At 42.6% G+C, this 26,380-nt stretch overlaps 1 protein-coding gene across 1 annotated transcript; it reads right to left on the bottom strand.

Moving 5' to 3' along the window:
- Window positions 1-7,111: 7,111 nt before the first annotated feature.
- LOC143477999 (alpha-2-macroglobulin-like) lies at window positions 7,112-26,110 on the bottom strand. The gene is made up of 34 exons (XM_076976909.1): window positions 26,025-26,110; window positions 24,880-25,060; window positions 24,629-24,785; window positions 24,456-24,508; window positions 24,226-24,246; window positions 23,926-24,091; window positions 23,755-23,839; window positions 23,501-23,621; window positions 23,269-23,389; window positions 19,930-20,039; window positions 19,641-19,811; window positions 19,318-19,551; window positions 19,006-19,218; window positions 18,752-18,901; window positions 18,294-18,419; window positions 17,999-18,092; window positions 17,065-17,221; window positions 16,622-16,847; window positions 16,409-16,535; window positions 16,194-16,315; window positions 16,047-16,098; window positions 15,837-15,920; window positions 11,801-11,977; window positions 11,623-11,698; window positions 11,354-11,510; window positions 11,172-11,246; window positions 10,635-10,797; window positions 9,795-9,985; window positions 9,486-9,701; window positions 8,224-8,345; window positions 8,005-8,086; window positions 7,844-7,912; window positions 7,310-7,415; window positions 7,112-7,226 (listed from the first exon to the last, which is right to left on the bottom strand). The coding sequence occupies exons 1-34, from the start codon at window positions 26,108-26,110 to the stop codon at window positions 7,186-7,188; spliced, it is 4,332 nt and encodes a 1,443-aa protein (XP_076833024.1). The 3' UTR covers window positions 7,112-7,185.
- Window positions 26,111-26,380: the final 270 nt, after the last annotated feature.

Here is a 26,380-nt window from a genome sequence, read left to right as displayed (position 1 = left end):
ACGACAGAACTCTAACCAGAACCGCAACAGACCTAGACACCTCAATACCAAACTGATCACAGAAGTCCTAAAAGGACACAGACTTGAAAGCGCGACAAAGAACATTACCAACGTAAACCAACCTACAGACATAGACCCACAGGGAACACATGAACTCAACCAGACTATATACACAAACTAATCAACCACATAATTCCAAACAGCTGACAAGGATAACATTGGCAGGGATAAACAAAAGGGGCGTGACGAATCGAAACAGAATCGACGAAAGGGAACAGAGGGAGGGAACAAGGCAAGATACACACAAAGGGGCGGAGCCAAACGTTACATTTATATATTAAACACATTAGATATAGGTGTTAGAGATCTTTTTACATATACGTGTGTTAATAATGGCACTGAAGCCATTCTCGTGACTTCAGTAGGCCTCAGATGTGTGTGTGTGTGTGCGCTCACTGGACGGCCTCGGCTGAGGCCTAATCTGATGTTCCTCCGGTGATCCTAAACTGACCTCGCTGGAGATGCCTGGAGATTACTACATTTCCAACATTACCCATTATCCCTCTATAGAGATTTATAACTCGTGTCAATCCTCGCTTGTGTCACGGAGCAGCTCCGGACCCCTCCTTTTGGAGATACATGTCGCTGCAGAAGCAAAAGTCCAAGGGGTGGAGCTGGATCTTAGATAACTAGTAACTAGTTTCCTTTGGTGATTATACTAAATCTGACTATTTCTGTTTGCACGAACAGCCACTGTTAAGTTTATCTAATCTAGATGTTTAAGTAAGTGACGGTAAAAACTGATGTTAGAAGACGAGCGGTTAGCTAAACAGAATACAGATGTATTAAATACTTATGTATGTTGTGTTCTTCATATTGGACATAAACTGTTAAATTAATTAGTGTTTGATGTAGTTACTTAAAGTTTGTAATGGTTGTGCTGTTCGCATGGACACGTCAAGGGGGATTGTTATTAGTGCGTGCATGTAACGGCCATGATCCTCATTAACCAGTTCACTGAAAAACTTCACAACTAATATAATGCTATTTATATTTTTCCATCCATCTATAGATGCATATCACGGTTTTGAAAAAAGGACAGATGCTTTCAGTTGTGCAGTGCACTACTTGTTGCAGTAAATACCACTGTCCATTCTGCACACCTGAAGTGTACCATCCTAACGAAAAAAGTAATTTTATTGAAGGTAAAAAAAAAAAAAATGAAATAGTACATATGTAAGAGCAATAATGGTATGATGTAACCTGTTCTATATGTTCATACATTTGTAGAGTGCCTTGTAGCCTCTAGAGGGGAGTTAGAGTGATGTTGAAGTGGGAGGAGTTAGAGAGAGAAGGTTGGACAAGTGTGTGAGCGGGAGAGTGAGGACGGAGACCCGGACTAGCCGGTAGCCATTACTACTAGCCTCCCAGTTGCTCTTAAAGTGAAAGAACAACTGTTAAAAAGTGAAATATGTTGAAATCCATTCTTCAGTCCCTCTGTTATATTTCCACACTTATCTCGCTACCGAAATCGCCACCTGGATTGACCCACGGCCCGAGAACCGGTAAGAGTACTGGTTCCGTAAAAGTACGTTTTACACTGGTAGCAGCGGTGGTTGGCGATTTTTTTTTTCTCTCACTACTTCTGACTCGCCTTCTTTGCTAACAAAACAGCGCTATTTTTCATTTTTGGGGAGACTTGGATTGCGTTGTATTAACCCTCGCACTTTTAGTCGACTGGTTGAGTTTTTGCTACGTGCCGCTTGTTTTGTGCTTTCCTGAATGTGAAATGGCGGACGAAGAGCAACCTGCTCCCTCAGCCGAGATAGTTCACGCACGTGTTCCGTTCCGTATTGAACTGCCTGCTCCCTTTACCGGTGACTCCCTAGAGCCATTCAGTTCGTGGATTCAGCGTTTCGAAGTAGCATTGGAAGTTTCAACTGCTCATTTGGAGAAGGCAAAATTACTAGCTGCGAGACTTAGTGGTCCTGCATTCGCATACTGGCTAAGTTTGCCTGAACAGGTGAAGTTTGATTATGATCAAGCTAAAGCGAAGTTGAATGCGGTTTTTGGACAGACACAATTTTTGGCCACTTTTCAGACACACTTAAATGCTCACCCTCGCAAACCACAGGAGCCCCTGGAAGTATATGCTGCGGACCTAAAAAACTTGGTGGTGGATGCTTTTCCATGCTACGGCCCAGAGGCACAGAACTGTGAGGTGTTCCGGCGTTTTGTGACTGGGTTAGATTCCTCATTACAACTTAAAATCCACGAGCATGGTGCAGTTACTTTGGAAGCTGCACTGAAAGTGGCGACTCAGTGTGAATGAGCACAGTTAGCTCTGTCAGTAGCAGCACACACACCTGTGATGCCAGTGACTGTAACTCCACAACCTGGTGCCATGTCACCCTCTGCAGTAGCTGAATTAACAGCTGCTATTGCTGACCTCAGAACGGAACTGCACGCCTTGACACAAACACATCTGCAACACTCAGAGAAGAGATTTGATCACCTCGCGCACCATGTGACTGATGTCCAGCGTGGCCTACCAGGCTGTGCTCATGCTGCATACCCTTCAGGCTATATGGCTGCACATGCGTGCACAAGCGGATGCCATCGAGACCGGGGCGACCTTCAACGGCATGACTGTGTTGACTGTTGTGCCACATCATCACGTCATTACAATAGAGGGCGTCGACCTTACACTGATGGATCCCCACCTCCTCGACACAGACCACGTTCATCCAGCTGGACTCTCCAGGATGATGACCAGCACGTTTCTACCCATGACACCAACTCTGCTGCCCCTGGACGACCTCGCCAGTCTCCATCTGACCGTCAGGATGCATATAACCGGCAACCTGTGAGGGATGACGGCTCCCCTCCCAGGTTTCGCCGTGACAGGTACTCTGGTCGCTCTCTGTCACCTGGAAGCTATTCACACTCATCTTCTTACTACTCACACACATCACGGAGCTCTAGGCCCCGGTATGCCCGTTCTCCATCACCTGCCTCACCTTACATGTACACACGGCCCTCCACCCCCAGCATCACATGACAGGCCACACCGCCCACATCATTATTCCCCCTCACGGCGTGTTCACTTTTCCACACCACATACGTCTGACAATTCGTCCCGTGCCGATGGTCAGGGAAACTACTAGAAGCTGGCGTTGCGGACCAAATGTCAGCTTATTGTACCCCAAAGGTCCCTTCTCATTTTGTACAGTCTGATGTAGATACATCACCAACTCCTTACATTTCAATTTCACTTTTTGGCTCTGAACAGCACGCACTTATTGACACGGGCTCTGGCCTTTCCTTGATTACTGATGAGTGCCGCAAAGTGATCCCTGCTCTGGCTTCCCAACCTGTTACTAAGCCCTTTATCCTAGCCTCCTCGGTCACAGGTCATTTGTTAGACGTACTAGGTTGCCTTACTGCCCCTGTGCACATTGGTGATCTAACCCTTTCCCATGTGTTTCACATTGTACGATCCTCTAGTCACCCAGTGATTCTAGGTTGGGACTTTCTGACACAACACAATGTGACCCTATCAATTTCTCATGCACATATACAACTCGAAGACACCACTGTGCCTTTTGTCTCCATGCAACACCTGGTCCCAGTGCAATGTGCTGCTGTCACTGCCTCCCCTGTCACAATTCCCCCTTTGGCTGAGATGGTAATACCTGTCTCTGTTAATGGATGTATGGCCACGATACCTGGTCCTACCTCGTATGTAGGTATTGTCGAGCCACAGCCTCCTCCAGCCTCATCTTTAGCAGTCGCTAGGACACTGACCACGATCCGTGATGGACAGGGATTGGTTAGGGTAGTAAATCCCACATCAGACCCCATTTCGCTAACTGGAGGATGCCCCCTGGGCCAAGTTTTTTCGGTCTCAGGCCGCTATTATGATGAATACACACTGGTGTCAGCTGTTAATACATGCGACACAGCTAGTGCTCCGGCACCAATTATTGACCTGTCGGACACGTGCCTCTCTCCAGATGAAATACCACACCTCAAGGGCATGTTGAGCGATTTTGCTGACATTTTTAGTTCGCATCCTTATGATTATGGCCAGACAGACCTGGTCCACCATTGCATTGATACAGGTGCAGAAAAACCGATTAAGTTACAACCCTACCGCACATCTCCAGCCACGCAAGTTTTGCTGAAAACGGAGATAGACAAGCTCTTGGAGCATGGTATTATTGAAGAGTCACATAGTCCATGGTCAGCACCAGTGGTGCTTGTCCGGAAAAAAGATGGCACCCATCGTTTTTGTGTAGACTATCGTAGACTTAACGCACTGACAGTCAAGGACTCACACCCACTTCCTCGTGTCAATGACACGTTAGACAGGCTAGCTGGTGCCCAAATATTCAGCACCATTGATCTTACTGCTGGTTACTGGCAAATTCCACTCCATCCACGAGACAAGGAGAAAACTGCATTCTCCTTGTGCATTTTTGAACAGTTCATTCCTCAGCATGGCGTCCCTGAGTCTCTTCACTCAGATCAGGGCCGGCAATTTGAGTCAGATCTTATTAAGCACCTCTGTACTCTCATGGGAATACAGAAACTGCGGACTTCACCTTACCACGCGCAATGCGATGGGGCCGTTGAACGATACAATCGTACCCTCAAAGATGAGCTCTCTAAATACCTGTTTGACCTAGGATGTGAGTGGGACGATCATCTCCCTCAAGTTGCGCTGGCCTACAATACTACGGTTCACGCCAGTACAAAATTCACACCTTTCTACCTGGCCCATGGACGCGAAGCGCGTGTTCCTGTAGACACCTTGCTTACTACATCTGAGTCGTCATCGTCCAGAACGTCGGTAACACCAGGTGCATACGCTGCTTCCTTACGGGCAAGGCTTAGGGATGCGTACAAATCAGCCACCGCTTTCAGGAACCAAGCTCAAGACCGTCGTTTGAAATACAACCCGTACAGACCAGGCGATCTAGTATTAGTCAATGACCCAGCCAATCACAATAACAAACTCGCTCCGCACTGGATTGGCCCCTTTGAGATTTTGGATACTGTGGCTCCAGAGGATCAGTCCTTACCTGTTGACTTCCGGGTTCGCGATTTGTCCCGCCCTTTGAGCAAACCCAAAGTGCTGCACTACAACCGGCTCAAACCGTTTTTCTCTAGCTCACACGATGCGAAGGTTCGAATTCCACAGCCTAGGTCTGGTATTTCATCCGGCCCCTTGTACTGTCCTATATGGCCTGATGTGCCTTCAGCTGCCCCGCCCCCAACTCTGTCTGCAGGCCCCGGAAATTTGTCACAATTTGCCAGTCAGGGCACTAGTGCACAGGACTCATCCCCTGCCCACTTGCCATGCACTTCCCGCTCGCCTGTTCCTTCTGCTACCCCTCAACACACTCACTCGGTTCCTGTCCCTCCTGAACAACCCCCTGCCACCCACAGCCCACATGGCACACTCACTCCCTCCCATGGACGTAATTTTGATTTCAAAAGTGGGGGGGACATGGATTCGTCGCTATTTAAATATTTGGTTTTAACCGTAAAAACTGGGGGGGACCAAAACCGGCTTTTGAAAAAGTGGGGGGGACATGTCCCCCCAGTCCCCCCCCCCAAATTACGTCCGTGCTCCCTCCCCAAACCTAGCCATACACACTAGTGGCCCCCTTCGCCGCCAGCGCAGAGCTCCGATGCACCTCAAAGACTATGAACTCTACTGATTGTACATCAGTTCACACACTGTATTGTTCCTGCTGACATCCTGCAGCAGTGGGACTCATTTTGTTCAGAATGTACTTTGTATTGCTCTGTGTTTTGTTTATATGGACGTATGCTGTTGGTATTGCTATTGTTTTTTTTGGTTTTTCTTTTTTTTTTTTTTTCTTGCTCTCACCATTTGTTTTCTCAGCACTTTCAGTGCAGAAATGTGGACATTTCTTGTTAGGAAAGGGAGTATATGTAAGAGCAATAATGGTATGATGTAACCTGTTCTATATGTTCATAAATTTGTAGAGTGCCTTGTAGCCTCTAGAGGGGAGTTAGAGTGATGTTGAAGTGGGAGGAGTTAGAGAGAGGGTTGGACAAGTGTGTGAGCGGGAGAGTGAGGACGGAGACCCGGACTAGCCGGTAGCCATTACTACTAGCCTCCCAGTTGTTCTTGATTAAAGTGAAATACGTTGAAATCCATTCTTCAGTCCCCCTGTTATATTTCCACACTTATCTCGCTACCGAAATCGCCACCTGGATTGACCCACGGCCCAAGAACCGGTAAGAGTACTGGTTCCGTAAAAGTACGTTTTACACATATAAGAAATGTACTGTACTTTATTATGTTGGCAATCACAGATCATTATTCTTGTCCACTTTACGTTTTCTTGTAAACTTAAAAAACGTGTATTGTGTTATTTAAATAACATTCAAATAACATTTTGATCTTTAAACGGTAAAAGGGTGAATTTATTGGATTTCTATTTCCTGGTCAGAAAACATAAGCGACACGTAGGAGGAGTTGGATTAGATGCAGCTCCGCCCACCCCCTGGACCGACCAAAAGAATCTATGGACGGTGGGAGGAGTTGGATCTAGATCCAGCTCCACCCTCTGGACTTTTGATTCTGCAGCGACGGGTACTTGTCCTTTTATGTCCGTATATGTATTTCCGTGGGTGTGAATTGTAAGTGAGCGTGTTCATAGGTCTCACCTCTGGCTCGTCTCGTGATCACTGGGGTTTGTGTAGTTCGTCTATTTAATGTGCGTTCGCGCAATGTCCCGTGCTTGTCTTTGTCCGAAGCCCGTGTAAGTTTTATGTTTGATGTCAAAGCTCTGTGCGCTATCCGGCTGAACTTCACTGTGAGCATATTAAACGTGCATGTGTTACACTATATTTGCCTCATCGTGCCTGCCTCCCTCACCGTAACAGCCTGATTCAGTTCCAATACTGTTTACGGTATCTCATTTGTTAAGCTTGTTCACTTGCCCTCATCAACTGATGCCATAACTTGAGAAAACGGAAACGTTTGAGAAACGGAACATTGATCAGAAAAAGCCTCTATTTGGGTATATTGATATTTATTTTAATATGATCTTATTTGGTTGTTGCTGATTAAAGACTAAATCTGCGTTGATCACAAATCCGTGTGTCCTGCGGCAGACGCCATGGGGCTGCAGGTGTGATAACTCATGTGCAGGGGTAGGAGAACTCCGTCTCAGACTGGTCACCTGGACGACATACGTGTTACATATCACTAATACAAACACAGAAATGAAGCTGAAGCATTTTGACCACATCATCAAAACCTTACTTGTTTGGTAGTAATCATAAACTTTGATCACAGCTGGTTTGAGGTTTTTAACTTGAAGCATCTGTTTTATGTGTAGTTGATAATTCATGGGAGTTTTTCTTGGAACCTGTTAAAAAACACCAGACAGTGAGCGAGTTTCCATCTGAAACTGTGCATACTACCAAAAAAACATTTTTGCCTCTACATCTTTAACCATAACACAATGGATCTTCTGCATATCTATGTATCTATCCATCTACAGGGTTGCCAACTCTCACGCATTGAGTATGAGACACACGCATTTGACCGTCTTCACACGCTCTCACGCCACTTCCGATTTTTCACGGCGAAAAAAAAAATCTAGTTTATTTACCTCTGATCCATATCTATGACTCAATGAGTTACTAGTTCACTCTGGCGATATAATTCGATCGCGATATAATACTTAATTTGTGTCCATTTTACACCCCGCCCGGTATCAATTCACCCTATGTATAGATACATAGATTGAACTGTAAGTCAGTTGATGATTATTGAACTGTGATTGTGTCTCACCTCTTTTAAATACATGATAACATGGTCATCTTTGGAGTCAACCCGTTCCACAAGTGGGCTATATTGTAGCTGAGAGAAAAAACTAATTACTTCACAATGGACGAACATTAAGTAGCTGAAAAAATTTAAATATACATGTAAGCAACATCAGTGCCACTTACTTCACTGGGATCAGCTGTGAACCCAGATAAGAGTTTAATATCCACTATGACCATGTTGCTGCTGGGTAATGTCCCGTTATATCTGAAGGGCAAAAAGCACTAGTGATTACATTTTTGTTTCGGTACAAGGACAAGATCATAAATGGATGAACAGACTCGTTGTGATTTTTCCCCAATTTGCTTTCATTAGATGACATTTTATTACAAATTCATCCTTACGAGACAGTGAAGTTTATGGAGAGAATGTGTCCAAATGATTTTGTGCAGTTTCCTTCAGCCTTAGCCGTGATGCTCAGTGTGCTGGTTTCAGTAGGTGTGGGGATGTTGTAGAAAAGGGCCATCTGTAAGATGGGGTCAGAGAGTTCACCTACAGTTACCCACACAGTGACATCAGCAACTCTAAGAGATTTAGGTTTTTAATTGTTTCTACAAATACTAAGTTGTTTCGTTTTTTTTTCCTTTTCTGGTAATGTTTTGTATTCACATAATTGTGTTCTTGCATATTATCGTGAGGTTTTTATCTTTTGTTTGTTTCAAAATTGTTGTGGCGTTTTGAGTCTTTGAGCTGATAGAGATAACCTGTGCACTGTGTACATGTAACGATGCAGAGTCAGGAAGCGGACACAATCGCTGCAGAGAACTACATTTAGTCATTTAGAGGCGGGACTAACACCTGTGACCTCAACCTTGCCAACACGTAGGTCACGATTTCGGCACAGCATATTGATGTAGCATAAAAAAAAACCCTACAACAGTAATAGAAAAGTAACAAATTCGGATCACAATGTCTAACAGAACTGATATGCAAGACATACGGAGAACATCGCAAAAGCTTAACTAAGTATAAATATCATAAAGAGAGAACAACCAAACACAGGCGAGACTGAAGACATTACAACTAAACCAAAAAGACATAGTACATACGGAGGACAAGTAAACAGCATAGACCAGACTAGAAAAGCATTTAATTATACCAACGTAGGAAACTCAATAAGCAACCTGAATGAACTAAAGATGACACAGAGATACAAACTAGAAGCTCAAACAGACATTGACAACTCGAAACAAGACTAATCATAACTGGAAACTAGAATAATAAGGAGGCACGAGAACGAGATAACAGACACTCACGACATGAACCAACCTAACAAAATAGACCCACAAGGAAAGCAACTCACACGGACTATGTTACAAACTAATCACAACCCAAATAACTTAAAACAGCTGATAGGAATAACATTGGGCAGGGATTAACAAAAGGGACGTGACAAATCATAACAATTCAACCAAAGGAAAACTAAGGAAGGAAAGAAGGCAGGATACCCACAAAGGGGGCGGAGCTAAATGTTACAGAACAAATGCTTTTTTCCTGAATTGCAATAAGACCCACAAAAAGTCTAAAAATCTAAAACACTAAAATCTTGCAAAAATACTCAATCCTTTCTAAATTCACAATGTTGGAGCACAATAAACACACTGACCTGCACAGACACACAGGTGGATCCTTTAACTTCAATGCTGTATTTGCCAGGGACATCCTGCAGAGGTCTCTCCTGGTACAATAACTTGTTGTTCTGGTGGACATCAAACTGGTGTTTTTCTCCACCTGCTGACTGCACTGTAACTGTGCTGGAGCCATCTGGGCTGAACACTTTGGTGGAGTACAGAGCCAGAGCCTGGAGGGCCACCACCGTGTCCTGATCCAAACACAACAACAACCAGCACTTACACATTTACAACGCAACATCGATTTCTTCATAAAGAGTGAGATGGAGCCCTGTACTTCATACCTGGGTGGAGGAGAAGCCTCCGTATGGATTCTGCTGCTTCACCAGCCAGCTGACGATCCTGTTGGCGTAGCCCAGGTCAGCAGCAGAGAGCTGATTTGTAGTGAGAACAGCGAGCAGCACGTATGAACTGATCTCCACTGATAAGGAGTCTGAATCATCGAACGCTGACTGAGACCAGTGAAGACGACCGTCTGGAATTAAATGTGTACAAGAAATAATTAGTTACACAAGCAAGTGTGCTTAGACATTAGAAAAAACATAAGCCCATGATTAAGAATATAGTGCAAAAATTGTCTTGCTATAATATGACAAATGACTTTTAAACTGTGAGAAGTACGTTGACTGCGAAGTTTGAACTTTACATTACTTTATTAAGATAATCTGGGAAAATCTCAAATGGAGCCCACATAGTCATTTTTCTCAACACGTTTTCTCAATGTTGAATATACCTTGGTTTACAGTAACAAATATGTAAAATGCTTAATCAATTTTAAATGTTTGATAACAATTGAGTCTAAACTGAGCCTCAGCTACATCAGACACACGTCCATTTGCAGAATTAACTACACAGGTAATTACAGTTCACATAAAAATAAGTAGATGCATAAATAAATATATAAACAACTTGAAAGTCGAGAGAGCTTCTTTTGAACAAAATCAAAACCACTGAAAAAGTGACTCTTGAAGGACAGACATAATTCACCCCACACCCTGTAATGACAGACATAATTCACTCCACACCTCCTGTAACTACAGACATAATTCACCACACCCCTCCTGTAACTACAGACATAATTCACCACACACCTCCTGTAACTACAGACATAATTCACCACACACCTCCTGTAATGGCAACACTGTGCAGCTCTTTCAGTAACTGATCTCGAGCGTCACTCTCTCCAGCCAGACTGAACGTGTAGGCCAGCAGGGCAGTGGTGTAGGTGTTTGTCAGGTTACCAACAGTGGACTTTAAGCATCTCAATCCTCCACTCACAGCAGGATCCTGCAAACAAAATATAAATTTACTTTTCTTGTAAATCTTAATTTGGGGTCACAGAACCTGTCCCAGCAGCGCAGGGTAGGAACCGACCTTGCACAAAATCCATCAAAGTGCCTGCACATACTCTAAAAACCTAAATCCCCCACTCCACACCTGATCAGATGTAGTGAGAAACAGAAAGACCTGGAATCACACTGAACATACTGTCTAATTGAAACACAGCCTAAAGGAATATAATGTGTAACTGAAACACAGTCTAACTGACTATACTGTCTAATGGAAATGCAATCTAATTGCATATACTATCTAATTGATTACATGTGTATAATTAACATGTATGTGTAATGTACAGCAATTTACAGCATTGGTGCTCTTACCTGTACTGTATTTCCCAGTTCAAGCATTGATGCAGTGATGTATGCTGTCATGGTAACATCATCATTAACACCACCCTAAAATACATTGGATTAAATCTCAAAATAGATACAGATTAACATTAAAATTCCTGCAGAAACATGTATTGTGGTCTGCACTGTCCCAGCCACACCCAATCCCATACCTTCATTCTGTTGTTGAACAGTCTCCCTTGACTCATAAAACAACCATCTTGTCTCTGTTTACCTATCAGCCAATTATTTGCACTGTTAATATTTTGGGGATCAATAAAGATGTAACGTTGTGCTTGGCCAAAGGTCCTCAAGACAAAAGCAGTTAACCTGCAGGAAATTTGTACCACATGTTCATATGTATGATATATTCATTTAACAACAAAGGTTTTGGTTTACTAATCATTTGAGAAACAGTCAAACTGCTGTAGGAACATCTGACCATGAATTTCCTTCTCCTCTGCCAAATGTGCTGTATGCACCACTGTGATGCTTGTAGTTAAGCTGCCTCTGGTATCCTGGGTAAAGGGAAATGGTTTTTATCCTGGTCATTTCGTCCAGAGTCTATTCTGGAGGTCTAGTGGCCCATGAACAGCCCCTTCATGAAGACGTTCTCTCACCGCTCTTGAGGAACTCAGTAGCCCTCTCACGGATCGCTGCAGTGAGCTGCCCAGTGTTCTCCAGGTACTGCAGAATGTAGATATTGGGGGAGAGGACAGCAATGTTTTGTTCTCCACAGCCGTATGGCATCCTGAGCAGTCCGTCCAGGTTCTTTAGCGCACGACCCAGGATGTCTCCTGCAGACCAAACAGAAATACTGACGTTCTTATCCATACCACTCTATAAATACAAAGTAACACCAAATAAGCGTCACTAGTGTCACTAGTGTGTCCTTGGTTTTTTTTATTTATTGACCAATGTGTAGATTTTTAAAAAGTAATAACTCTAAAGCTTCTGTAATTTTGCGGGAGCATTGTGTAATTACACCATCCCACAATTCTCTTTTTCGACCTATATCTAACCTTTTTTCATGGCAAAATCATTCAAAATGTTTTGTCAACCCAGTTGATTGATTATGTTCAAACAACCCGAAAAAGGTTGTTTGAACATAACACTTTTCTATCTAGTTTCCAAGCAATTATTATATTGCATTAGGTATGTCTTTCTTCACACATCGAAAAATAACTTGCAGGGTACCCCAAGGATCAATTCTTGGGCCTTTACTGTTCAACCTCTATATGCTTCAGTTACCCCTATCATTAACAAACGTGATATTAGTTATCATCAGTATGCAGATGACACCCAACTTTACATTTAGAACCTAAAGCACTAAAAAATCAATTAGCTCACTGGTTGAGTGCATAGGTGATACACATGCATGGATGTCTAACAATATTTTGCATGTAATTAAAGAGAAAAACAAGGTAGTGAGTCACAAAGAAATTATGTTAAGACATATTTAAATAATATGAATCTGAAGGTCAAACAATGTGTTAAGAACTTGAGCATAACTTTTGATAATGATCTCAGCTTTAAATTCTACATCATAAAATATAACTATGCTCTGAGACATGCTCTCTCCTGCTGATGGTGAGAAACTTGTCCATGCATTTATCACATCGATGCTAGATTATTGTAATGCCGTTTTGTCTACTTTCCCAGAACTCTATTTCACACCTACAGCGAGTTCAGAAAGGTTCTGCAAGGGTCCTGACCCGCAGGAGAAAGAGGGATCATATTACACCTGCATTTCCCTCACTGCACTGGTTACCTGTCAGTGTTAGAATAGATTTTTTGGTTCTGGTGATGGTCTTGCTCCTCTTTACCTTAGTTAAATAATTGTTAGATATGTGCCAGTCAGGTCTCTAAGGTCTTCAAACAGTAATCTACAGGTGACCATGGAGCCAGGCCTGGGGGAGGGACTCCTTGGTGAGCGCCTGGTGGCCAGGTTTCTACCCATGGGCCCGGCTGGGCACAGCCCGAAGGAGACACGTGGGTTCACTCTCCCATGGGCCCACCACCTATGGGAGAGGTAGTACCAGGGGTTCGGTGCATTGTGGATTGTGCAGTGGCTGAAGGCAGGGCCCTTGGTATACCAATCCTTAGTTACTGAAGCTGGGGACATGGAACATAACGTCTCTGGTTGGAGCCAGAGCTGGTTTGAGGCTGAGAGATCTCAACTTGATATGGTTGGGCTCACCTCAACACACAGTTTGGGTTCTGGAACCATTCATCTCGAGAGAGGCTGGATTTTTTTTTGAGTTGCCCAGGGTGAAAGGCAGATGGCTGGACTTGGCTTACTTATAGCTCCCTGGCTCGCTGCCTGTGTGTTGGGGTTTTCATCAGTAGACAAGCGGGTTGCTTCCCTGCACCTTTGGGTTGGGGAATTCTTCTTATTCATATGTATGGTAAACAAGTTTTTAGTGATACTCAATTAGTCTGAGACATTTGGTATAATCTCTGGTTAAGAAGAAACACAGCAGATAAAGAGTTTACTTATGTGTGTAGGTCATATTTCTTCCAGTCCCTTTTTTTCCTTTTTTCTTCTCCTTTTTGTATATTCATTTTGTGTGTGTATAATTGCATTCGGATAGATGCTTGTGAATGTGTTAGCATAGTTACAGGTGTCGTACGACATGCATACGTTAATTTATATGTACATTTTATATACACTCAGGTGATGTTCTATGCATTGCTTTGGGGGTGGGGGGGACTGCTGAAAGCGTTTGTTTTTTGTAATGTTGTCTCTCAAAGAAAATCTATAAATAAAATTATTTTTAAAAAAAGAAAGGTCTTTAACTCCCACATCCGGCAGAGCTTTGACCGCATCCCGAGGGAGTCCGGAGACATTGAGTCCGAGTGGACTTTGTTCTGTGTCTCCATTATCAATGCGGCAGACCGAAGCTGTGGCCGCAAGGTTGTCGGTGCCTGTCGTGGCGGCAATGCCTGAACCCAGTGGTGGACACCTCCGGTAAGGGAGGACGTCATGCTGAAGAAAGAGTCCTATCGGGCCTGATTAGCTTGTGGGACTCCGGAGACAGCAGACGGGTACAGGAGGGCCAAGTGGATTGCGGCTTTGTCTGTCACAGATCCAAAAACTCAGGTGTGGGAAGAGTTTGGTGAGACCATGGAAAGTGACTTTCAATCGGCTCCGAGAAGATTCTGGCAAACCATCAGGCAACTCAGGAGGGGAAAGCGGGTCCTGACCAACACTGTATACAGTGGGGCTGGGAATCTGCTGACCTCGACTGGGGATGACATTAGGCAGTGGAAGGAATATTTCGAGGATCTTCTCAATCCCACCATCACGCCTTCCACAGAGGAAGCAGAACTGGAGGACTCGGACAGGGGTTTGCCCATCTCTCGGGCCGATATGACTAGGGTAGTTGTGAAACTCCTTGGTGGCAAGGCTCTGGGTGTGGGAGAGATCCGTCTTGAGTTCCTTAAGGCTCTGGATGTTGTGGGACTGTCCTGGCTGACATGTCTTTGCAACATTGCATGTACATCGGGGAGCAGTGGACAGAATTTCCTGGCGTAGCCAAGTGGATGAGGTTTGGTGGCCTTAGGATTCCACATCTACTTTTGATGATGTGGTCCTGTTGGCATCATTGAGCTGAGACCTACAGCTCTTGCTGGATCAGTTTGCAGCAGAGTGCGAGGTGGCCGGGATGAGAATCAGCACCTCTTAAACTGTGACCATGGTACTCAAGGGTGGAGTGCCCTCTCTGGGTCGGGAGTGAGCCCTTGCCTCAAGTGGAGGAGTTCAAGTATCTCGGGTTCTTGTTCACGAGTGACGGAAGTATGGAACGAGAGATTGACAGACGGATCGGTGTTGCGGACCGGTGTTGCGGCTTCAGTATTGCGGATGCTGTACCGGACTGTTGTGGTGGAGAGAGAGCTGAGCCAAAAGGCAAAGCTCTTTATTTACTGGTCAAATAAGTAATATATGTTCTCACTCTTACCTATGGTCATGAGCTCTGGGTAGTGACAGAAAAAATGAGATCGCGAATACAAGCGGCTGAAATGAGTTTTCTCTGCAGGGTGTCCAGGCTCTGCCTTAGAGATGAGGTACGGAGCATGGTCATTCGGGAGAGGCTCGGAGCAGAGTCGCTGCACCTCCAGAGTGCAGCCAGTTGAGGTGGAGCCAGTTGAGGTGGTTTAAGCATCTGGTCCGGATGTCACCTGGGCGTCTCCCTATAGAGGCACTCTGGGCAACAGGGAGGAAACCCCGGTAAAGACCCAGGACACACTGGAGAGATTATATCTCTCTGCTGTCCTGGGAATGCCTCTGTATCCCCCCAGAATATCTAGAGGAGGTGGCTGGGGAGAGGGAAACCTGGACCCAGATAAGCGGATGAGAATGGATGGATGGATGGATGGATGGATGGATGGATTCGATTACATTTCAGCAGCAGAACTCTGAGGGCTAAATACATTTATACTGATGTTTATGAACCCTCATGGCTATGAGCTACAAATCTAGACAATGGTTTCAAAATCTTACAATTTGGGGCTCGCCACCAGGCCCTAGGTCTAGGTATGCTTTTTTTGTTTGTCTATGAAGGATCATTTAGCACTTTTTCCTTGAAATTGTGCACAATGTCAGTTACCCGAAATCTGTCAGTTACAATTTTTTGATTTCTTTATGTGTCTTACCAAGCACTGAAACAGAAGCCTTTGCTGATCCCTCTATTACATCTTCAGGGACACTCAGTTCCAGCTCCTCTGAAACACTGTTCCCTGTGAACCAGAGGATAGAAGTCAGCTCCATCTTTATTTAACAACATAGTACATACATCCCTTAAAACTAAATCATCAGTGAGAACAGTAAGGATGTAAATCAGTGGTTCAGTGTGCCACACTAACCCTGTGGACACAGCAGCCAGCTGTGGCTCTTCATCTTTTCACTTCCTTCAGCCTAAATAGAAAATATATCGTATGAAGTCACAATAATAATAACCAACAGTGTGCAAACCCTATAGACATATTTTCTGGCATTTTCCAGAGACCAACCTGTACAATCAGGCTTCGTGTGACTGTATCAATACGGCCTCTCTCTGGGACGCTGACAACCTCATTGTCACACACAGTCTGAGACTGTTCAGCCTCTGCACTGACAGTCACATTCATGACTCCTGTAACATAATGTGGAAATGTTTGTTGCCATTTAAAACAACATGTCATATAAGACGTGTAAATGTGTCAGATGTTGTGGATTTGGAACTCACCAAGCACAGATGGAATCAGAGTCCATTTGAAAGTCTTCCTACCATTTGCACACAAACAGGATGAATACTGATCATCAGAGGAGGCTTTCAGTGTGTAGTGTGTGGAAGGGGCTGGGGTCACTTTAACCTGTATGTGAAGCACAGGGGATTGGTTTGCTGTACATATCAGTTGATGAAAGACTGTTAAAGATCTCATTCATGACCTTTCAGTACCATAATACATCTGGGGAGGTAGTTGAAGACCGTGGCCTTGAGCTCAAAGACCTCTCCCCGGATGATGGAGTAGGGTAGTGAGAGTTCCAGGAAGAAGGGCTGGAAGACAGTGAGCTCAGCAGGAGGAGCAAGTCCCAGACCCTTAGGGGACACGCAGAAAGCCTCTGTCTCCCAAGTGGTGATGGTGTCTGGGACAGTGATGGGAATCTGTGCAGTTCCAGAATCCCTGTTGAATAAGAAAATCACAATCAAGACATTGTGTTGAGTGTATTTCAATGTGCCATATGTGAACTTATAGGACACACAAAATACAATAAAGGCTGGTTCTATATAAGCTACTGAAAACAAAGTCTGGTGCCCATACCAAAATGGGGACCATAGCAGAAATATATAAATACACAACAGTAAATGAACACCATGAATTAATATGGTAATTCACGAACCCAACTTCAGCAAGTTGCCATATCCATGTTTCTGGGAAGAACTTGCGAACTGTTTCAACAGGTGCTGCAATAGAAGCTTGACCAAGTGGCTTAAATCTGACTTGATTATGGGCCATGACGACATTGTTTGCAATTTCTCCCCTTTGAATATATGCTACTGAAAATCAGTAAGAGCAAAAGCAATTAGAATATATAAAATTATGTTTCACTTATCAACCATTTTTTTAAATCTTGCAGTAATATGTATTTTATATCTTGAAAGTTTCATATTTGTATTTTATTAAAATATTTCCCTTGTGTGACCCGAGAGTGGCCCAATTAAATCCCCATGAGGGATTCATGAGCAGAGCACAATAACTGACATTTTAAAAACTGAAATGAAGTACACAAGTTTTTCAGAGAAACATGACGTTTTAGACAGAGGCCCTTCATCAGTTGTGCAAGCCTGTAGCACAGGTTTCAGCTTTGGAAGGGACAATGCTCAAACCAGGCAACTGCTGCTTCTCACCGCCATGTGACTGGACTGAAAAGCTGTGTGTGTTAATGGTAAAACGACCTTGGCTATTTTGAAAGGCTATCTCTATAAATATAATGTCATTCGTTCATACATGATGGTGGTAGGAACTGACATTTGATATGACCTCTGTTATATTCCTTGTGAGATGGAGCACAATCGTTGATGGGGTTCTCCCCATGTGAATTACTCTAAGGGTAAAATCCCAGGGACACTTCAGACCTCATTCACAAGGATGGAGGGACTTTAAAAGAGCAAAAATGAAATTCACTGGATCAGCAGAATGTGTTGCAGACTCAAGAACTCCAGTTTTGACAAAAGTTGCTATTTGACAAAAGGCTCACACACAAACACAAGACAAAATGCAATGTGGCTGCTCATTTTACTATAGCTATTTACTAAGAAATAATATTGCATTACCATAGTGATAGGCACGATGATACTGCACGCCTCTGAACATCAAACATCGTGGTTGTCTAATTGCCAAATTACTTGCCACCTTTATGCCCACACTCTGTCAAGTGATAATAAGTCATGATCAAATGTACATTGTCACAACACTTATGTTTGTGATCATTAAGGTTTCTAATGATTTAAATTCACTTTAACAAACCCATTCAAACATTTAAGAAAATGCTTTTATTGTTTTTCCAGTTATCTAGTGTGTTATATAGTGTATTAGCAATCTAATTACACCACAAGCACTCAGGGTTACCTTTAAGGTATTGTAAACATGATCATCTCGAGTCTGGCGTCGGGGGCGCACATGCAAGCAGTCCTGCTCATCTTCAATACTGTAGGGGTAATCTGATACTGATGTCACTGGCAACAAATTAAAGACCTAGAGTAGTAGAATTTAATTTGTCATTATTATAGGCCTAAACTTTTGTCCTTAATGGCATTTTTCCCTTGCATTACTGTTACATTTATAAGTAGTTTTGAAACCGGTACTTTTACACTGGAGTAAAAAGCTTGAGTTGATACTTCAACCTTTACAGAAGTATGAGTAATGTACATGAATATTTTTGATACCTTTGTGGTCCACAGCGTATGTTACCATAGCACATAACCTTCACTTATTCTGAACCCGGTTTTTAGAATGGGAAAACAATGAGTTTGGATTGTTCAGACAACAGTAACTTGTGCTGGATTTTCAGTAAATTGTAACTTCACCTTGTCAGTGTTGAGGCGATCTCCAGACTCCATGAGGAACACACTCTGATCCACCGCACAGAGGCCACACAGAGATCCAGGCAGAGCTGAGAGCTGGAGAGAGTTCTCCTCCCCAGGAACTGCTCTAGATGGAGAGAACTGCAGGAAGACCTGATAGAAGACCACAGTGGAAGTTCAGACAGTTTAATGTTTTTAATGATGGAAAAAGACACTAACTAAATGACTTTGAAACTCAAGAACACAAAATGGTTTACCTTGTTTTTGAAACATTTTTCCACATCAAAAGTTTTGCTGGCAGCAATGATGTTCTCACTGGGTAGGACACCGTATGCCAGAACCTGCACTACAGGAGCCAGCTCAGAACCAACAGACAGTTTAAATGAGAGTTTTCCCTCTGTCAACCTACTAGAGTCTTTCACTTCTATTTTCTCATACCCATGATGGACTATAGCTCCTTTAGATAAGACCTGTGACAGAGGACAACACACGTTCATTTATTGCTGTTGGGATAGAATAAATCCAGTGGTCAGTGTTTTATTCTATATGATATTTCTGCTTGTACTCACCATGTATACAATATCAGTGCTGAAAGTCTCAGTGCTTTCCCCAATAATATAGTACTTAATAGTTATGGAAACTTCTGAAGCACATATTATTGGTTCATTTAGACTTTCAATTAACAGTTCACTGTATACTGGACTGTAAGGTGTGGCAGGTTGGATCAATTGTATGTCAGCTTCACCGGTTGTAAAATGGGGTGTTTTGTACGTGTTATGTTGGATTTCTGGAAGGACACTTGCCTAGATCACAATGGAACAAGAATATGTCTCAGTGCAGGACAATGTATTCTGTTGATCTCAAACTGTAGGGAGAACTTATTTTAACATACCCACAGTTTCATCTGTGTTTCAGGGTCATTAGGTGCCTTAATTGAGAAGCTTGCTATTCCATTCATGTCTGTAGTGAGATTAAGAAGTAGTTTTGATGACCACCTTTCACCAGTCAAAAGATAGACTTTCTTGTTGGGAATCAATGTTCCACTGAAGTTTGTAACTTTGATCTGTTAACCAGTGAAGAAAACAATTGTTTTCAAATTCTAGTATCAGAATGTAAATTTCATGGTAAATATTAGTCAGTAGAAGGGATATGATGGAGGGTTGAAAGCAAAGAAATCCTACCTTTCCCTTTACAACTGTCCCATGTTCAAAAGTTTTTGGTAAATCGAGAAACTCAACTTTACCAATTTGAAAAGTGAGCTGTATATTTTCAGACTTTTCCATTGTAAGTTCTAGAAACAAATTAAGAACAATGCAAGTTGTTCAGCATTATTGATTCTTCTGTAGGATTATAACCAATTTATTCAATTTTCCTCCAGTTTCATCAATTCCCATGTACATATTAGGATGGCACCTGGCATAAAATAGCAGTTCCCCTCTTATATGAAGAACAGTATCCAACAGAGAGAGGAGGGCTGAGGGAACAACATCTGAAATACTTCCTCCCAGAGACATAATAAAAAGTAAAAGTAAAATTCATTTATATAGCACTTTTCACAGGCACAAGCCACAAAGTGCTTTACAACGGAAAATAAAATAAAATAAATAAAAAACACAAAAACACACACTATAAAACAGAAATAAAATACAGTGCACAAGGTCAACGGCTGCAACCTCCACCACTAACTAAACGCTTGCGTAAAAAGGAAAGTCTTTAGCTGTTTTTTAAAAGTATCCACAGAGTCAGCTGATCTTAAATGTGGAGGAAGTGTGTTCCACAGTTTTGGAGCAACCACCTTAAACGCTCGGTCTCCACGAGTCTTTAGACATGAGCGTGGCACAGACAGTAAACTCAGGTTGTTTGACCTGAGTGATCGCGATGAAGTGTACGGGTGGAGCAGGTCAGCGACATACACAGGAGCTGTGTTGTGTAGTGCTCTGTATGTTAAAGTTAAAATCTTGAACTGGATCCTGAATTCAACAGGAAGCCACTGTAAGGATTTTCAAATGGGTGTTATGTGAGACCGTCTGCTTGACTTGGTCAGTAACCTCGCTGCAGCGTTTTGAATTATCTGTAAACGTCCACGAGCTGATACACTGAGAGATGAAAACAAGGCATTACAGTAGTCTATGTGAGATGAAATAAACGCATGGATCAGCATCTCTAGATCTGCTGTTGAAACCATAGTTCTCAGTTTACTGATATTTCTCAAGTGGAAGAAACAGGATCTTGACAGCTGTTTAACATGAGAATCAAATGCTAAAGACTGATCGAAAATAACTCCCAGATTTCGGAGGCTAGAGTGGACAGCAGAGGAAAGAAGCCCAAGATTTTGCTTAATTGTTTGACTAAGCCTTTCGGGAGCAATGATCAATACCTCAGTCTTGTTGTCATTTAGCTGTAGGAAGTTATTTGAGGTCCATTCTCTGATTGATCGAAGACAATCTAATAGCCTAGACAAACTATGAACCTCACTTGGTTTAAAAGAGAAATAAAGCTGAATATCATCAGCAAATAAATGATAGGAAATATTAAAACTATTTAAAATCTGCCCCAAAGGTAACATGTACAAAGAAAACAACAAAGGCCCTAAAACTGAACCCTGTGGAACCCCACAGGTTAATGGGGTTGCCTCAGACGTGTAATCCCCCATCGTAACTGAGAAACTTCTCCCAGTGAGATAAGAAATAAACCAATCAAGTGCTGTTCCAGATATGCCCACCCAGTCACGTAACCTATTTACATTTACTTTTACATTTACATTTACGGCATTTAGCAGACGCTCTTATCCAGAGCGACTTACAAAGTGCTTTGCTTCTGATCACAGAATACATCCTAGGAAATAGTACAGATAGGCCAGAATTCAAGACACCATTGAGTCAGACACTACTAAACTACAGGAGTCAATATCATTACCTAGTGTTTTGCGAGTTAGGCATTTGCCAAGAAGCACAAATAACCATAGACAGACATACAATTTAAGAACACGGCAAGTGGTATCAACTGAGTTAGTGCTCTGGTAAGAACTCAACAAACAGGTGAGTCTTCAGTCTACGCTTGAAGATAGCAATAGACTCTGCAGTCCTAGCAGCTAATGGAAGATCGTTCCACCATCTTGGAGCCAGAACGGAGAATAGTCTGGAGCTTTGTCTTCCATGAGACTTTAAGCATGGAGTTTCAAGTCGAGCCAAGCTTGAGGTTCTAAGTGTTCGCTGTACAGATCGGCTTTTGACCATGGACATCATGTAGGGAGGGGCCAGTCCATTTTTGGCTTTGTAAGCAAGCATCAAGGTTTTATATCTGATGCGTGCCGCTACTGGAAGCCAGTGAAGAGAGCGTAGCAGAGGAGTCACATGTGAGAACTTGGGTAGATTAAAGACCAGTTGTGCTGCAGCATTCTGAATTAGTTGTAGAGGTCTGATGACCCGTAGAGGAAGACCTGCAAGTAGGGAACTGCAGTAGTCCAGCTTAGAGATTACTAGAGACTGGACAAGCACTTGAGTAGCTTCCTGTGAAAGGAAGGGTCGTATTCTCCGTATGTTGCAGAGGAGAAATCTGCAGGATCTGGTCAGCTTTGAAACATGTGTTGAGAAGGACAGCTCGTTGTCCAACTTTACACCCAGGCTTCGAGCAGTTTCTGATGATAGAAAATAAAGAAGTGATACCGGTCTGTAGTTGTTCATGTCAGAGGTGTCAAGTGTTGCTTTTTTCAGGATTGGTACCACCCTTGCCATCTTGAACACGGTAGGCACATGACCCAAAACTAAGGAGTTGTTGATGATTGCCAAGATGAACAGAAGGAGTTCTCTTGACATATTCTGGAAAAGAGTGGAAGGAATTGGATCCAGTGGGCATGTAGTAGGATTGCTAGAAGTCAGAAGTTGATGTATCTTGTCTGAGGAGAGAGGGGAGAAAGAAGCCAAGGAGTTGAGTGTTGAGGGTACTAGTAGGAAGGTTGGGAGCTGGGGAGAAGGACTGGCGGACTGCTGCATCTAAGCTGATAGGCTGAAAGGAATCCAAAACAGTAAGAGAAGGTGGGCGGCTAGAAGAGGAAACACCTGCCACTGGCTTAATGCTGGACCTAATGTCCATGACCTTCTCCACAAAAAACACATGAAACTTATTACAGTCATTGACTGAAAGACATGGCAGTGCTACAGGAGGGGGAGCTACAATATTGTTTATGGTATTAAATAAAATCTTTGTAATAATGCCAGACAACGTGTCTTTTCCACAGTGTCACAGGAGCACTGAGCATTATTGTAGGAGTGTAGTAACTACACCATGTAGACATGCACATACAGATGCCCAGATCTGCTACCATCACATGATAAAACAGTAATGGTAGAGAAACAGGGCCACCACTCCCACCAAGAGAACAGACCAGTTACACTCTCCTGGAGTCCCAGCAACAGATGGTCTGGTATTGGCAGGATCTGAACTAGCATGAACTGGGTGGAACCTACTGTATATTTCAACATAAGGTGAATATTTCACTCACTGATGTGATGATGGCTCACCTGTGCCTTCCTCTGTCACTGTGGCTGTAATACGAAGGGAATCTTGTAGATTATTTTCCATTTCAGGATTCATGAAAGTTGATATGTTGAAGGTCAGAAAGGCACAACCAGTCCTACTGAGCTATAGGAAAATACACCAAACAAACAGAGTAAATATAAAAATTATATTATAAATACTAAATATTTAATTAATAAAAGAAAAATGACATTCAATGCATCATGACTTACACACCTCCACTGTTTCAGTAAGACATGGTGAAATCAATGTGACACCCACTGAATAACTATAGGTCAGTAATGACCGGCACATCTGCACCTGTGCTTTGCCAGAAACTGGTTGTCCATAGGTGTACCTTTTAAAAATGTACAGTAAAAATTGCAGATTCATAAAACTTCAGGTGTGTGTGTGTGCGTGCGTGCGTGCGTGCATGTGTGTGTGTGTGTCTGTGTGTGTGTGTGTGTGGAGGGTTTGACATAGTCACTTACTTTCCACAAACCTCTAGTTTCAGTTCCTCCTCACTAACACTTTGACGTTCTGGTACTTTGACTGTAACCTCAAACTTTGGTAAAACTGGAAGGCAAATGCATGAAATTACATAGATCAACCATCAATTACATACACACCAACAATGCTACTAAACCAGTGCTGTCACTTACCGTACTTTTTCACTTTAAATCTATGTTCAGTCAGCCTATTACCAATGTTGACCTTCAAACTATAGAAGCCCTGAGGAGCCTCTGAATTGAGCTTATGTGAAAGCTGCAGTATCAGGCCTGTCGTGGACACATTGGTCCACTGACCAATCCTGTTACTATTAATGTCCTGTTTGGTTCCACCAAAGAAAAGACAATACTTGTGTTTAATACCAGCACATTCAAATTAAAACAGAAAGGAAATAACAAATAATGTTAAGAACTTCAACAGGACTGTCATAAATATTTAAATTAACATCTTACCTCCAGTGTCAACAGGCTATACTGTAGGGGAGAGCACAATAGTACATCAGTATTTTTGTCATTTCGACAGAAACAATCTGGCAGATGTAATTAAACAGAAATACATATAAAAGCATGTGTGGCAGCTAGACTCTTATTATGCTTTTCTGAATGTAGTGACTCACTGCACTTACATCTCTGCCACATTATTCTGATCTTATTATTCAGCTACAGAAACAGACTCCTCTTACCTTTTGTTTAAGGGGGACAAAATTAGAATCCATGGTGACAACTCTGAAATTCACTGTGAGAGGCCAGTGGTACAGAAATATGTTTTATATTCAGTAGCATTCAGCAGCATTTGCATATAAACCATATACGTGAACTGGTAGTAGTGAGACATATTACAGGAAGGCTGAATTACCTGTTTGGCCAGGATTGTAGATCGGTTTATCAGTCTGGATAAATGTTAGTGCATTGTAGGATTTGAACAGGACTTTGCTTTTCTCTGTCATCTCAAAATTTTCACCTTTCACTTGAACTTTGACCTCCTGCAGTGATTGGCCGTCAACCTCTGGAGCCTGTAGAGATAAAGCTGTGTGTTGCACTCCATCCAAAACTTCAACAATAATCAACACCTAAAGTAAAAATATGATGATCTTAGTGGTCTGTGACCTTGAAGTGGGAGCAGCGGTGAAACTCTTCCTCCACTCTCTCCTCTAGAAGTTTTCTGTTCTCGTTGTTGTCTATCAGGTAGACGGTCATTTCCAGAGTCTCATTAGGCTTGAGGAGACTTATACAGAGTTTAGCCTCAGAGCCAGACTCTATTACTGCAGGAAACGTCACCAGGAAATATCTACAGACAAGAACCAATTTTATAATCCTATTTTGATTCGATGTGCATTTGATTAATAATAATTTGCATTGAAAATACATTGAAAAGAAACGCAAAATGCAAAAAAAAACTCTGTGTTGTTTCTTAGTATTTCAATATGGAGAAGCATGGAGAAGTCCTCCACTGTGCATGCACCTTGCTCCCTCCCCAAGAGTGCTCACTCCCTCCCCAAGAGCGCTCACTCACTCCCCAAGAGTGCTCACTCCCTCCCCAAGAGCGCTCACTCACTCCCCAAGAGTGCTCACTCCGTCCCAAAGAGCATTCACTCACTCCCCAAGAGTGCTCGCTGCCTCCTCCCCAAGAGTGCTCGCTGCCTCCCCAAGAGTGCCCGCTGCCTCCCCAAGAGTGCCCGCTGCCTCCACAAGATTGCCTCCTCCACAAATACATTATGCAATGATACACCCCTGTTCTTTTTTTGTCTGTTCTTTCAGATGATTAATTTCTGCCTTATCCCTGGTTTGGATGTTTGTTTAGCCCAATGCAACTTTGGACTGTTAACATGACTACAACTTTGCCTCATCCATGTGTGTTGTATGCACCCCTTCTAGCTTTTAGCCCTCATCTATTACCCACCTTTGAATGTTTATAATTAAATGTTTTTCTTGAAAACCAGAGAATATGCCTTTTAAATGTATTTAATTCTTCCGTCCCAGTAGTTTCATGATGGAATAGAAAATTTAAGTGGGTTGTATTAAGCCTAGATAAAATACTTTGACAGTTAAAACTATTCTGCATAAATATAATTAAGTATATCATTAAATATATCATTAAAAGTCAATAATTCTCTCTGATTTCACCATACAAACTGTCACATCAAAGTTTTGCCATTATGAGGATACTGCAATATGTAATATTATTGCAATATATTGTAATATGATATACGTGTGTACTTTTTCACAAAAAGAAACCTTTCTGGATAACTTACGGTCCTTTGCTTTGTCCCTGGGCAGAGAGGAAGAGGAGATGGACTATCAAAAGCCATTTGCTTGCATGATTCCCACTAACAACCATCATGAAGTGAAATCATTCAAATGAGGTTATGTCAAGTCCAAAAGCCTTATTAAGATGTTGATCATCCAAAAAAGATGGTGGGTCTAAATGCTGTAAATGTTTGTACAAACTGTCACATCAATCATTAACCATTTTAAATGAACTCTCTTTTGACAATGCTACAAAATGATCTCTTAAAGAGGTGGATATTCTTTTAAACTACTGAACATGCTACATGAAATATTGGATGATTTGGGGGATATTCTGGTCATTTAGCTCAATAAGATGAAA

This window comes from Brachyhypopomus gauderio, chromosome 16 (genome assembly GCF_052324685.1).
Source record: "Brachyhypopomus gauderio isolate BG-103 chromosome 16, BGAUD_0.2, whole genome shotgun sequence".
NCBI classification, from domain to species: Eukaryota; Metazoa; Chordata; class Actinopteri; order Gymnotiformes; family Hypopomidae; genus Brachyhypopomus; species Brachyhypopomus gauderio.
This window is presented reverse-complemented; position numbering and strand designations above follow the sequence as displayed.